The following is a 14461-nucleotide window of genomic DNA, read 5'->3' on the forward strand; positions in this document are numbered from 1 at the left end:
ACTGCATCAATGGAGCACATTCAGGGAGCTTGGAAGACTATCAGTAACGGTTTTGGACTCAAGGATTCTGTCTTTGATGGCCCAAACTGTATTTCGCCGACTATCGTCCAGCAGTTTGGTTATCAACGCCGAGCATCTGATGATGGCAAAATATCAGATACTTCTAAAACTAGTAATACCATTCGGGTTTTCTTGCCCAACAAGCAACGCACAGTGGTAAGTCTGTGTTACTTTTATGTAAGAAATGTAATACTATTCCCATTGCTAATACTATGACGTGTATTTGGCGGTAGAAATACCAAGCTTCACAAAAAGGTCTTTCTGTGTTTAAATACATTGTCATCAGTTTTCTAATTCTAGAGGACACATTTTGAAAACAGTATGGCTGTATTTTGAGCACCAGTGTTTCTCTATCTCAGTGCTGTATTTTTTGAATGTATGTGAGCAAGACGTTGCTTAAATATTAACAGTAAAAGAAAACAGTTGGCTGATGTAAACAATGACGCCTGTGTGAAGTAAATTGTAGTAATTTCTGTCACCATTTTCTTCCCGTAAATGTCCACAGTGAAGTATGGTAGATAAAGCTGAAGTAGAACTTTTTGAGGGAACACTGCTATGAGATTTTCTAGAGCTGAGTGTACCAGTAATAAACACAATCTTAAGCAAAGTTTCCTAAAGTTTGAATTAAATCTTTTTCTATATTTAAGGTAATTCCTTTTGTCTGCATTTCTATTGCTTTTATAGGCTACCTAAATATATAAGTGCTGTATAAAATTGTTTCACAGAAACTTAGTAAGAAATTCAAAAGTTATAGAATGGCTTCAAAACTTCCTTTGCTTAAGTATGCAGGAACAGAAAACATGCCAGCCCCGCAGGTTGGCTTAACATGCAGGGAATTAAATTGGAGGGCACAGCAGTCTGTTGTTAAATAAATCAAGTATATTTGTTGTTTATTTATTAACTTTAAAAGTGAACAGTTGTGCATTTTTACTGGAACTTCTAGGGAAAAGGAGAGGAGGGGAAAAAAAAACACTTTTATTTTCCAAAAAAAAAAATTAAACTAATTGTGCCATCATTCACTACAGTTTTTTTTTCCTTTGGTCACAGGTAAATGTGCGAAATGGGATGACCTTACATGATTGTCTTATGAAGGCACTTAAAGTAAGAGGTCTGCAGCCAGAATGCTGTGCAGTTTTTCGACTCGTTTCTGAACCAAAAGGGTAAGAGTCGATAATGTTATAAGTGAAACAGTCAGCTAGATTATTTTAAAATCTTGTTTCTAGAATAGCAGCAATAATGCTTAATTTCCCTGTTTTACTAATTTATTTTAAAAGTGCAATTTGATTGTGAATGCTTCCATGTTGATTTCTTTACCTTACTCTTTTGTCTCTAGGGCAAAACCTTAAGCTTTCTGGGTATTAAAAAGTTTGGCTTTGTTTTATAGCTAAGTATTAAATGTGTTCAAAATTGAGGGGTACGCTCAAGTTGCTGGAATCATTTTACAAAGATTTTTGCCATGCTCTAGTTGAAGTGATGTGATATGACTTCATATCTGAGGTGCAGTTCTCGTGTGCATTTGTAGTTTGTAAACTTCAGTGCTAGAAATTCTTGGCCAACTTAAATGAAGATCTCCTCTGTGTGCTCAGTTTTAAGGCTCTGCATTCCTCTACAAATTTTCAGTATTTGGATTTAAATCTCACTTCAGGTATTCCTTATTTTTTGTAGGACCGGGGATGCTGCTATTAAATACCAAATGATTCTTTTACAAGCTGAGGGAGTGAAGGTATCTCATGGAGTTAATACATTTAACTTCACACCTCGAAAGGCGTGGGCTTAATGCTCTTTTAAGCCTCAGTCATGAGGCAGTCATTTGTGGGTTTATGTCTCTATGTAACAGTCCATTTTGAGGTCACAAGTAACTTCAGTGCTGAAGCACATAATACAGCTTTCATGTCACTAAGTCATAATTCATAATTTCTTTTGTTTTGTTTATAAGGGTATTTCTGCGACTCCATTATAGCTTTTAGGTGTCTTAGTTCAAATAATTTTTATATCTAAATGACTTACATGTTAAAAACAGACATAAAAAGAGTTGAATTGCTATGGCTTCAAAGTTGCTTCTAATGTTTTTATGTTAAAGAAGTGAAATACAGCTTACTATAAGAAATTAGCTGCGCTTTTTTGTATTTGCTTTCAGTTTACTCAAGAAAGCTTGCAAAACATAGATCATTGATGAGACATAACTTATCTCCTAAATAAATTTGTCCTCTCCACTTTTTCTTTCAGTAAAAAAGTGCGTTTGGATTGGAATACTGATGCTGCCTCCTTGATTGGTGAGGAATTACAAGTGGACTTTCTTGATCACGTTCCACTCACTACACACAACTTTGTAAGTATTTCCTTTTATGTATTTTGATATAAATTGTACCAGTTTAACTACACGTTTAGTCAAAGAATGTTTTAGGCATTAAGTGCCTTTTGGCTCTCTAAGCAGGGGGAAATTTCAGAAGTGATGATTTGAATCCTCCCCCCACTCCCCATGAACTGAATTTGCTAAATATCAATTGATGATGGAGTGTCAGAATCTAGGTATCAGCCTTATGGATCTGTTGGCAATTGCACTGAATTTACAGGGGTGCTGTTAATTCTGCAAGGTCATGGAGTTGCTCTGTGAGCTAACGCTGCCTAGTAATTTGACAGTCTCTCTTTTGGGAGATGTAAGATTTGTTCAATATAGAGCAAATGAATAGAGCTAATAAATGATCTGATCCTCTTTCAGGTTTGATGATACTTTGTAGACAAAACAACAAAAACAACAACAAAAAACAATTCCCACCCCATCGAACTCTGTCACCTTACTAAATACAAAATGGTGATTTTGAATGTTTGAACACTTCATTTTTTTTTTTTTAATTATTGATTAAATAATGCCCTAAATGTTTGTAAGCTTTCCAGGTTTCCAACCAAACTGGAAATACATGCAAGAATGCTCAAGTGTGATTTGAAGTTCAGTAACATTTTGGGGGCACTGATAACATTTTATCCTTGTTTTTGTTTATGTCAAGCTCGAAAGATGTTCAGCTGAGTTAATTAAGAGAAGCTAGTATCTTGCATTAATCGTTCATTGTGTTTTCTAGGCTCGGAAGACATTTCTAAAGCTTGCTTTCTGTGACATCTGCCAGAAGTTCCTCCTAAATGGGTTTCGGTGTCAGACATGTGGTTATAAATTCCATGAGCACTGCAGCACTAAAGTTCCAACCATGTGTGTGGACTGGAGCAATATCAGGCAACTCTTGTAAGGACTGTTCCTTTTTAACAGCAACAGTAACTCTCTGTGACAGACAAGCGCTTTTTTTTTTTTTTTAAATCTTTCATTATAGAGATGAATTCGGATCTTTGGGAAGTGTAATCACTTTCATCGAGTTCCAGACCGTGTGTATTGATTTCATAAAACAGCCAGCAATGACTGTCTGTTCCCAGGTGAAGAAGGCCATTTATATGCATTTTGTTAGTGCTGTAAATTTAGATATTCTGGGACAAGCAAACAAAGTTCCTGAATGAACAGGCAGGTACTATAATGCCCTTTTGATTCAGCATGGGAAGGCATCCTAATTCCTCTTGCATAATACTTGTGTTGGAAGAAAAGAAATCGTGATTCAGTTGGTTTTTGGCTGTTGGAAACGTGAGTGTTTCAGGACAGCCAGTGCCTTTCACACCCTATTGAAAATGAATGGAACAGTAAGAAAAGTGATGAAGGATAATACTTCCATAATACCAGTTAGAAAAAATTGAAGATCATTATGTTAGAAGTTCTTTTATCCAAAAGTGTTAAAATCTATAAATGGCTTTGTGTCTTGATTAGTGATTGCATTTTTTAAAACAACTGGTCAAACAGGTATGCATTTTCTTATACTGATTAGTAATCGGAATTTAGGATGATTGTGAGTGCCTGGGTTTAATAAAAAATTTGGCTTCAAATACCCTGTCAGGAAAGTCTGAAGTCTTGCAGATTTGTATCTGAAGTTTAGTAAGAACACATGAAAGTCTGATGGGAGTCTGATGACATAGTTTTTAGTCATATCATACAGAAGGAAAACTTGATGTAAAGACAGGGACATGTTCATGAAGTTAATTATGCTGAAAAGAAACAGCCCTTTAAATTCTCAGTTTTAAAGAGCATTGTACAGGAGGTAGTGTAGCAGTTGAATTTGTAATTGTTTTTGTTGATATTTCAGATTGTTCCCAAATTCAAATATCAGTGACAGTGGTGTCCCTGCACTACCTCCCTTGACAATGAGACGGATGCGGGAGTCTGTCTCCCGGATACCTGTTAGGTAAGCTAGTATTTCCTATCATTTCTGTTTTGGGAAATACAGTTGTTTAAAAACAAAATAAAACAACAACAAAAAAGAAACACCCCCAACTACTTGAAAATAGAACACTCACATAGAAGGTTGGGATAAATGTGCAAGGCAACACCACTTTGTCATAGATGATACATAATGTCCTTCCTTGTTCTTAGATTCAAGCAAAGCATTGATTGGGAATCTGTATTTTTAATTTTTAGTCCTAAGATTTTAAGTGAGGATATTAAAAGCTTATGGAGACGTTTGTTTTCCTGCCTAAGAAAATTTGAGGATCCCTTTGGTTTTGTGTGAATTAAATCTATTTCATCTGATCACGTAGTATACACGTAAGGGTTAACTCATTTACTATACGTGACTCAAATGTGTAAAATAAAATAAAGTCCTGACGTTATGACCATTAATAAGGGATTAAAGAGAGAACAGTGGAAGCAGAAAATACTGTTCTTTTAAAGAAAGTTCTGAGACCTAGCAAGAATGTTCCTGTAGTTCTAAATGCTGGAATAAAATTTGTTTTCTTCCAAAGGGGCCTGTCTTCTGATCCTAATTTGTGCCTGTATTCTTTTCCTCTAAATTCTAGAGCCTGAAGAGGGCAGGCCATCTTTTGTTTTTTCTACATCCCTTTGAAAAAATCTTGACCTATTCAGGAATGAGACACAGAGCACGTAGCTGACTTGCAAATGGTTCTGTTTGTTTATTTATTTATTTTAGCTGGAACTACATCAGTAATTGATTTTATGTTCTCTTTGCTGTCTTACTCTATTTCCAGTGTTACTGAACAATGACTTACTAACTATATTTTTTTGTGAAGGTTGGTTTTGGTTAAGCTACCTGTGTGATTTGTAATAAATAGGGTTTGATTGACATTAGCTGTGATTTATAACTCTTTGTTGAACTGGATTTTACTGTTGGCCTCTTTTTAACTGGTATTGGGTTTCATGACTTCCTTGCTGGCTGTTCTGTGTGAACAGTTGAACAGTCTTGCAAACTTAAAAACATAGGGCTTAGCAGTAAAAAGTACCTTTTAAGCTGTTCATTTAATAAGCTTGAAATGAGTGGTTTGTTTAAATTTAACAGGTCTGAATTAATCCAACAGAGTCAGTAATTTATCAGTATTTTAAATGTGAGTTGATGGGGATTGAGATGAACCGTGGCAAATTTTATAATGGCAGAAGTACACTTCGAGGTACACACCAGATCAGTGTGGCAAGTTTTTTAAGTGTATTTTCTCAGCTGAAGTGAAAATAATTCAGCTGACCAAATACTTTAGTTAGCACATTAGTCCCAACTTTTCCTGTGTTTGAAATCCTGTGTATGTTGTTGCTTTTGGACAGGCTACACTGAATAGCATTTTTCAATTGCTAGACGGGGCGAAAAATAACCATAACCACTTTCTCTCTCTTTTCTTCCCAGTTCCCAGCACAGGTATTCTACACCTCATGCCTTTACATTCAACCCATCAAATCCTTCCAACGAGGGCTCCCTCTCCCAAAGACAGCGATCTACATCCACCCCAAATGTCCATATGGTTAGCACTACAATGCCTGTAGACAGCCGGATAATTGAGGTAATATTGAGAGGGATGGAATATCACACAGTTAAACTACAGCTGTAAATTGTGACTGACTATCTAATAGTCCAGGTTGTCCTGTCCAGTCCAAAAACACTTTTTCTTTGCTTCTGTCATTTGTGTACAGTTTCCCTTGTAGGCTGTGATGAAGGACATAGGTGATAATTGCCTAGAAAGTTGACAGCTTATTCTTGCAGTCTTTACTAAAATTCTAGGTAGATTTTGGCGTCTGTAAAGACATGGGGGAGCTTAACAATCAAGTTTCACAGATCTGAAAAGAAAACAAGCTCTGTTTTTCTGAAGAAGTATGCATTAATGGGCATATTTTAAAATGTTCTTAGAGACTTATAAATCTGGATTTTTTGGGGGGCTAATGTTTGTTTTAAGTCAGTCTGGAGATGTAAGTCTAGATATTATAGTTCTCAGAGTTTTAATCCTCTAGTCAAAGCTTACTGACAGTATGTTGTGTGTTACACCCATGTGTAACTGATGGGGATTCCGGGCTCATGTGTTAAAACCACCTGTATCTTGAGAATACTTCTGCTGTTACTTCATTACAAGAATCCTTTTTTTTTCCTTCTCCTACCTTAGAGCCTTAGACTGGCAGCATTGAGAGAGAATTCTTTGAAGTGAGGCCTAAAGAGTTCTTTTTTTTTTTTAATTATTATTATTTTTAATTATTACTTGTTTGTGTAAGGGAGTGGTTTGCAGGAAAGGCTTGCAGAAAGAAAGTGATGAACTGCAGAACTTCAGAAAACACGCTGTATTTTTTTTTTCCCCTCTGGAGTAGTTTAAAAACTCCTTAGGCCAAACCAAATCCTTTGACTGCTGAGTTTACTTGCATATTTCTTCAGCTGGTAGCTTGCAGGCTTCTTTGAAATATGAAGGCTTTCTTCAATGTGCCAGGGAAGTCCTCTGGATCTTTGGTGGAAGTGAAGCAAAGTGCACTGCAGCCACATGAAGATTTTCTGGTTAGAAGCTTTGTGCCAGCTGGGTGTCATGGGGCAGATAGCATTTCCTACAGGCTTGCAGCTTGCTCAATTTTTATGGTTTTTTTTTTTTTTAACTGCTTTATAAGCCTGACCTACTGTCTTTTATGGCACACACAAAAAAAATGAAGCAGTCCAGAAAGAGAATATAGATTATTAAACATGGTAGTGCAATGAGCCTTTGAGGAGACATTGCTTTTTTTGTCCTTTATGCATAGCAGTAAAGAAGGAAATGATTTCTATTCTGCCTCTTCTAAATAGGGCAGAGGACTGAATAAAAAAAAGAAAGAAAGAAAAAAAAAGATAGCAAATACCTTTAGGTATGCTATAGGAAAGGCCACCCTAATGAAAGATTTTACCAGAGGTTGAATAATATGATATTTTTTTTGGCTTGAAGAGGAATAATTACTTAAAAGTTTCATTGCACTTAATTATCATATACCAAACAACTTAGGTTACATTTTCTTTCATTTATCCTAACATTTCATTAATTATTTTTTTTATACTTCCTCTGTTCTGTTCTTTTATCTCTTACTGTGTTGGCCTAGAATAACAGCCTGAATGCTTCTCCCAGTTCCTGGTGCAGACGATTTTGTTTGAGGGGAAGAGTAGGTATTTTCTTGGTGCCTTTTGTTTTCTTGTGATTAACAGGATTGCTATAACTTGTAAGCCATGGCAGTGTCCACATGAAGTGTTTAATCTGGAGTTGATTTAATGAAAGTCTTTGTAGCGTGTTCATACTTAAATACAGAGGACAACAATTGAAAAAGGCAAATTGATAGAAGAGCTTCATTTTTAGTTAGATGGATGAAGCCATGCTACTGTGATACTTATTATAAACTTGAATAGGCTTGGATTAGAGACATATTTGGTCACGCAGATTTTTAAGTCTAAAACCTTCTCAAATACATCTGTTGTGTGGCTGTTTTTCTCTGGAAACTATATTGTTGAACTTAGCTGTACAAAAGCCTAGATTAGGAACATGATGTACTTCACATCAAAGCAAAGGTGACAGGCTACAGCACTGGTGCATGGTGTTTTTTGTGCCGTAAGAAAAACTCTGGAGAACACTTTTGGTTCGTTTGCTGTAGAATTCATAAACAAAAAATATATTATTCAAATCAGGACTGAAGTTCAACAAAAATACTTTTCTTCTCGGATAAGAACTACTTATACGTGACTACAAGAGCAATTGAAAATTATTTAGTGATTCTTTGCCAGCTTGAAAGAAGTTATGTTCTCAGGCTGATGTAGAAAAACACCCCTTGTAATTAATGCAGGTTCCTGAAAATAACTTTATGGTCCTCAAAATGGACAAAGGTAATAATTTGCAAAAATTCTTCTCTGGTAGTTTATATAGATTTTAATTCACTCAGGCATGGAGTAGAGGAGTTCTGCAAGAATACACTGTTTAGAATTCAAGCCTGGGAGAATACAGCTAACTAGCTAGAATAATGCATTTCATGAATGAATCTTTACTAAGGATAATTTGGGCTAATTTGAAAACTCTGTGGTGGAATATCAGCTTGTTCTGTCCTCCTGTGAAGTCTTACATTTGTTATTCTACTAATTAGTCAGAAAGTTTGAATTGACTTCTATTAACTTTTTCAGTGTTTAACATTTCTGTAGTGCATGTTCTTGCTTTGTACTTATACAGTACCTGGATATTTTACCTTTCCTGTATGTTCTTTGGGATAATACATAGCAGGTGAGAAAAGTTGTGAAGTCATGTTTGTCAGAGCTTAGTTTATCTTGTGCATGGCTGTAGAGTTGTGTTGTAAAGTGCCTGTGGCATGAGGTGAGAGTTGTCATACTGTACCAACTAGTGAACTGTGTAAGAACATGCTTTTCAAATATCAAACTTTAATCTGTGAAAAAATGTTTTGAAAATGAGCTGTTTTTGTATTAGAGCACAAGATGTAGCTTATTATGTGTTGAAATATCTCTACCATACTATTTCAAAATGTATATTGACCTGGAATGGTTTAGAGGCTTTTTGAAGTTTCCTACTTATAATCCAAAACCTTTTTGAAAAATTGTGCCCTGGAGATACAGGACCATGACAGGAGCTGTGTTCAGATCTGAAATGCAAGCATGTACAGCAACAGAGTGGTGGGAATGCAGAAAGTATTTCTGGTGTTTATTCTTGTTTGATGTCTTCCCCCCCCCCCCCCCCACCTTTTTTTTTGTAGTAATACCTTTTAATATGCTGTGAATATTTTTAATGTGTTGTAAAAATTGACAAAGTGCATGTTTCATAGCAAATAGGGTTCTTATAACTAGAAAATAACTAAGCTGTCATCTTCTAAAGGGTCTTGGTTAATGTTGTATAATACTTGATCAAAACTATTAAGAAGTATTTCAACACAACTACTCATGCTTGTTTCTTTTTATGCTATTGTGTACTTACTAACTTTTGATCTATCTTCTCTGTTTTAGGATGCAATTCGAAGCCATAGTGAATCAGGTATGGTTTCAATAATAATAATAAAGTGTAGTATTATTTTGTGTTTATGTTATGGTTCATAACTATTTTATTCTGTTTTTATATTTAAGCTTCACCCTCTGCTCTGTCTGGAAGTCCTAACAATATGAGCCCAACTGGCTGGTCTCAGCCCAAAACCCCAGTCCCAGCCCAAAGAGAGAGAGCCCCTGGATCTAATACACAAGAAAAAAACAAAATTGTAAGTAATTTTTACCATTTTAAACATTTTAAATATGTAAAAGAGTTCTTCAATTTGAGTGTTGTGATTTTTTTTAAGTAAGTTTCTTAAATATTTCAGATGTCTTCAAATACTTGATTATTTAAACCCACAATTATTTGTTCCTCTTGAGGTCTCAGATCAGGGTTTAAGTTTTTAGTGCAGAAATTAAAGATAGTTTTGTAAGCAGTTAAAGCCTTCCAAGAATAATACATTTTGTATTTCTTCTATGAAAAAAAAAATAGTTTGGGAAATAATTAAATGGTATTCTGGAAAATAATTAAATGAATAAATAAAGAACGTGTACTTAATATTTTCTTTTGTTATCTATTTAAATTTTTATTTCATTTAGTGTTGTTAGGTACCCCTTCTGCCTGTCAAAACTGAGAAAAACAGAAGTGCAAACTACAGAAACAAAATTCTCAAGGCTTTAGTGCATCCTAATTTTGTGTGAATGAAATTATTTAATTCTTGGTGCATATATTAGTGCATATAATCTACTTGATTAAATAATTAACTAAAGCTATGCCTATTTTTGTTCCAGAGGCCTCGTGGACAAAGAGATTCCAGTTATTACTGGGAAATAGAAGCAAGTGAAGTCATGCTTTCTACAAGAATAGGGTCAGGTTCTTTTGGAACTGTTTACAAAGGCAAATGGCATGGTAAGTTCTTGTCTTCTCAAAATGTTGATACTGTAGAAGGACAGTAATCCAGAAAACAGTGAAACTGTTTTAATGGTGCTGTGTGCATATCTACCACCAAAGGTCCTAGGTGAGAAATACTAATTTCCTAATTTTAACACTGGCAAAACTAAGACACAGATCAGATGTCAAAATCTGAATCTAACAACTGATATTTCCATGTCTGTTATATTGGATCCAACATCATTTTCTTTAATACCATGTTCTGAAATTTCACAGCAGGATGTTGAATTACATTTACCTTTTTTCATTTGAATACCTCTGTAGTTTAATTTGCATAATTATATTCAAGGTGTCAGGGGAAGGAAATAACTATAAATTGCTTTCATTGTGGATTATTTCTAAGGAAAAAGATGGTTAATGTGAGAGTTCATAATAAAAGGTTGCTGGAATACTTCAAAAAGAAGCACGCTGCAGAACTACGGAACTAGGTTCCAAATTCAGGGCATCTGATATAAAAAGAAACACAACACAAAGCCCTTGAAACACAGAAATCAAGAGGGGGAAAAAAATTAAGTAAGATGTCACTAAACAAGGTTATAAATGTGAATTTCTTGTGAATATTTTTTTTTTACCGAAACATTTGCAACTGTCCTTCGTGTATCAAGAACTTCATGTGTTAAACAGGAGCTGCGTGGAGCTACAATTTACAAATGACCTTCAGTTGTGTGCACAAAATGGCTGTATAACTATCACCTAATTCAGTATAAGTAAGATTGGGTATCTTGTTTGAGGTAACTGTATATAGTTGTCCTGTTTTCTGGGGAAAGACGATGTTAAATTACCAAAAAAGAACAGTCTGATTTTATGAATTAATGTCAGCAAGGCAAAGTGACTGAAACCATTCTTTCCTGTTTTTTTTTTTTAATGTTGCTGACTTTCTGTTAAAGTGAAATTCTAGGACAGCATTTTTTTTCCTTTTTTGTTTTTGTTTGTTGTTTTTGTAACCATCAGTTGCAGTGTGGTCTTGAAAGATTTAAAAGTGTATTTCTTGCAAGTCTTTTTCATTTAGAATTGTAGAAATGGGGAGTTCACAGTGCACAATTTAATGAAGTGCAGATTTTTTTTAGTAACCTATTCTAATAGTACAAATGCAGCAATAAAACTGTCTTGGTGAAGCTAAAGGAAATTAAGTGTTGCAGATTGCTGCAAACTTAAATAGAAATTCTGGGTTAAGGTAGAGGTGTCAGCTTTCCTAACATGCTCAACCACGAAGGTCTGTTTGCACTGTACGTTTGGAGAGCACCTAAGGGCAGTTAAGAGGATGTGTACAACTGTGTGTAAACTGTATTAGGTTTCCACTAAGATTCCCTGACTTAGTCTTCCAAAATAATAATTAAATTTATCAGTTTCATTGATATGATAGTGTCAAGGACAGTCTTGCTATGAGGAGTGCGTCTCTTGTTGAACAGGTATCTTGCACTTCCATATTTTTCCAGATTGTTCTGATGGTTAAGTACTAATTTTAATATTTGCACCACTTCTGTTACAGACCTCATTTGGATCCTGTAGTGTCCTGTAGCATGCTTCTAAATTTAAAAGGAGGAAAGAGAACCAAGGCAGTTTAAATGGGTTGGAAGACTACCTATCATAAACACTCATTTCCCCTTTGACCCTGGTAATCAGTTCTAGGTTTTTGGTGGTTGGGGGGTGGTGGAAGCTAATTGTCTTCAGATTGCTGCTAAACAAACAAGTGCTATTGTGTATTTCTTTCTGTAGAGGAAACTGCTTGGGGAATACCATGCAGCCTAAAAAAGTGTGGCACCTGATTCAATAAAAACCAGTGTGAAACTAAAAACATCACTTAATTAGTGGAGCAAGGATCATAATGGAGGATATGTTGAAAAATAATATGAAAATACTTGGTTTATAATCAGTGGATGCTGCATCCTTGTCTTGGCATATCCTAGCAATATACTTCAAGTATTGACAGACATCTGTTGATCTTGCATTGTATATGAACGGTAGTTGCAGTAGGTACTGGGTACTTTAGGGGCTCGTTTTGGTAGTCATGTGAAACTGGTTGTCTTTCTACCAGTTATGTTTTACTGTTCTGGTGTGTAAGCAGAGAGATCTCTTAAATTATAGAAAAAAATTTCATACTGAAAATGTGAGATAGTTCTCTTTAGGAAGGTGCTGAAGGATGAAATATGAAGTACATTGCATTTATGGAAGTTAAGGGAAGAAGATATAAATGTACAGCAGTGTGTTCAATACTTGCACATCTTTCTGTAAATTGAAATTATACAGTAACTACAGTGGAAGGTAGTGCAGTTTCCATCAGGGTACTTTCTCTGAAACTTTCAAGTAACAGTCTGCATATGCTTTTCATAATTTGCAACAATTTTTTTTTAATTGAGCTGTTAGTATTCCTAATGTCTTCAGCTGATCATTATGTTCTAGAGAATATAAAATTCTCTAAAATATTCTGTGTTTCATGTATATCTTGGAAGAGAGACCGTATTAAGGAAAGAATGAGTTGATTGTGGTAGCAGAGAAATCTGTCATTCTAGGGATTTTTTTTGTAGTGTAGGTGATGGTGCTGGAATGCGAAGTGGCAGCAGCCCCCAAACGGTGGGATAAGCCTATTTGAGAAGAGAGCTGCTCTCAAATTTCTCTTTGCTTGTATGTGGACTAAGAATAAGTTTCAGTTTTCCTAAGCCCCTTTTACCTTCTTGTGACGGTGGCAAGGCAAGTTTATCCCCCTCCTGAATTATAAAATGTTCTGTCCAACCGTAGTTAATACGATTTTGGTGCTTACGTATTTCACTGAGGAATCAGTGGGTCTTGCTGTTAGTGGCTTTACTTTTGTTAGAACGGTCAGCTTCATTCTACTATTGTACCTTTTTTGATCAGTTCAGTTCTACTGTTTTCTAGATGTACACTGTAAAGCTTTTTACAACTTTATTCTGTGGCAATAGTCCTTAAACAGATAGGACTGAGTCATTATGTATTCATTCCTTTCTGGATTACCCTTCAACAGACACTGAAATTTAAACCAACCATGTACACTGACATCAATTCAAATGAATCTTTTAGGAAAAAAATATAGTATATCAGCTTAAAGAACAGTAAGATATTTCACTTAGTCCCCAAATTGTTACTGAAATCTTAAAATCAGTTATATTGTTCATAATTTTTCTGCTATTCCTGAACAGAACATTTATTCCTCCCATTCCTGAACCTTAGCAACATTTCAGTCTGGGAAATTTATGTACAAATCATAGAACGGTTTGGGTTGGAAGGGACCTTTCAAAGCCATCTAGTCCAGTGCTACTGCCCTAGGCAGGGACACCTGTCACTAGATCAGGTTGCTGAAAGCCTTGTCCAGCCGGACTCGGAGTGCTCCCAGTGGTGGGGCACCCACAAGAAATCCGGGCAACCTGTTCCAGTGTCTCAGCACCTTCAACATAATATCGGAAGATTTTTTTTTCATTGTAAATGAACCTTCTTGCAGTTTAAAACTGCCACCCCTTCTCCTGTTACTACAGGATGTGGTAAAAAAAAAAAAGTCTTCCTCCATCTTCCTGTTGAAAGGCTGCAATAAGGTCTCCCTAGAGCCTTTCCTAAGCTAAACACCCCCAACTCTTTCAGCTTTTCTTCACAGGGAGGTGTTCCAACCCTCTGATCATTTTTATGCCCCTCCTCTGGATGTGCTCTCACAGGTTCACGTCTGTCTTGTACCGGGGAGCCCAGAGCTGGATGCAGTGCTCCAGGTGGGGCCTTAGGAGAGCAGAGTAGAGGGGCAGGGTAACCTCCCGTGACCTGTTGGCCACGATTCTTTTGATGCGGCCCAGAATATGGTTGGCTTTCTGGGCTACAAACACTGCCAGCTCATGTGTGATGTTTGATCCACCAGTACCCCCAAGGCTTTCTCTACAGGGCTACTCTCAATCAGTTCGTCCCCCAGCCTGTACTGGTACTGGGGATTGCCCCAGCCCAGGTGCAGCACCTTATTGGAGTTTGAGGTTCACTTGGACCTACTTCTCAAGCCTGTCAGTGTCCCTCTGGAGGACATCTCTTCCCACTAACACGCACGTCTACTGTACCACTGCACTGGGGTGTCATCCACAAACCTGTTGAGGGTGCATTCAATCCTACTGCCTATGTCGTTAATGAAGATATTAAATAGTGT

General features: G+C 36.2%; 2 protein-coding genes across 5 annotated transcripts in view; one reads left to right on the top strand and one right to left on the bottom strand.

The window, feature by feature from the left end:
* The window catches only part of LOC121075510 (CCHC-type zinc finger nucleic acid binding protein), a 93136-nt gene extending 93079 nt beyond the window's left edge, over window positions 1-57 (bottom strand). For all 3 annotated transcript variants that reach the window (XR_005822996.1, XR_005822995.1, XM_040568888.1), the window contains exon 1: window positions 1-57. The gene's annotated coding sequence lies outside the window, so the exon portion shown is untranslated.
* The window catches only part of RAF1 (Raf-1 proto-oncogene, serine/threonine kinase), a 27332-nt gene continuing 12880 nt past the window's right edge, over window positions 10-14461 (top strand). The window contains exons 1-9 of one of the 2 annotated variants that reach the window (XM_040568880.1): window positions 10-216; window positions 1108-1220; window positions 2287-2389; window positions 3138-3295; window positions 4236-4334; window positions 5778-5931; window positions 9363-9390; window positions 9480-9607; window positions 10170-10287. In XM_040568880.1, coding sequence (XP_040424814.1) covers window positions 10-216; window positions 1108-1220; window positions 2287-2389; window positions 3138-3295; window positions 4236-4334; window positions 5778-5931; window positions 9363-9390; window positions 9480-9607; window positions 10170-10287 — 1108 coding nt within the window. The remainder of the gene's footprint in view (window positions 217-1107; window positions 1221-2286; window positions 2390-3137; window positions 3296-4235; window positions 4335-5777; window positions 5932-9362; window positions 9391-9479; window positions 9608-10169; window positions 10288-14461) is intronic. The other variant, XM_040568881.1, reaches the window with a different exon arrangement.

This window comes from Cygnus olor, chromosome 10 (genome assembly GCF_009769625.2).
Source record: "Cygnus olor isolate bCygOlo1 chromosome 10, bCygOlo1.pri.v2, whole genome shotgun sequence".
Classification (NCBI taxonomy): Eukaryota; Metazoa; Chordata; class Aves; order Anseriformes; family Anatidae; genus Cygnus; species Cygnus olor.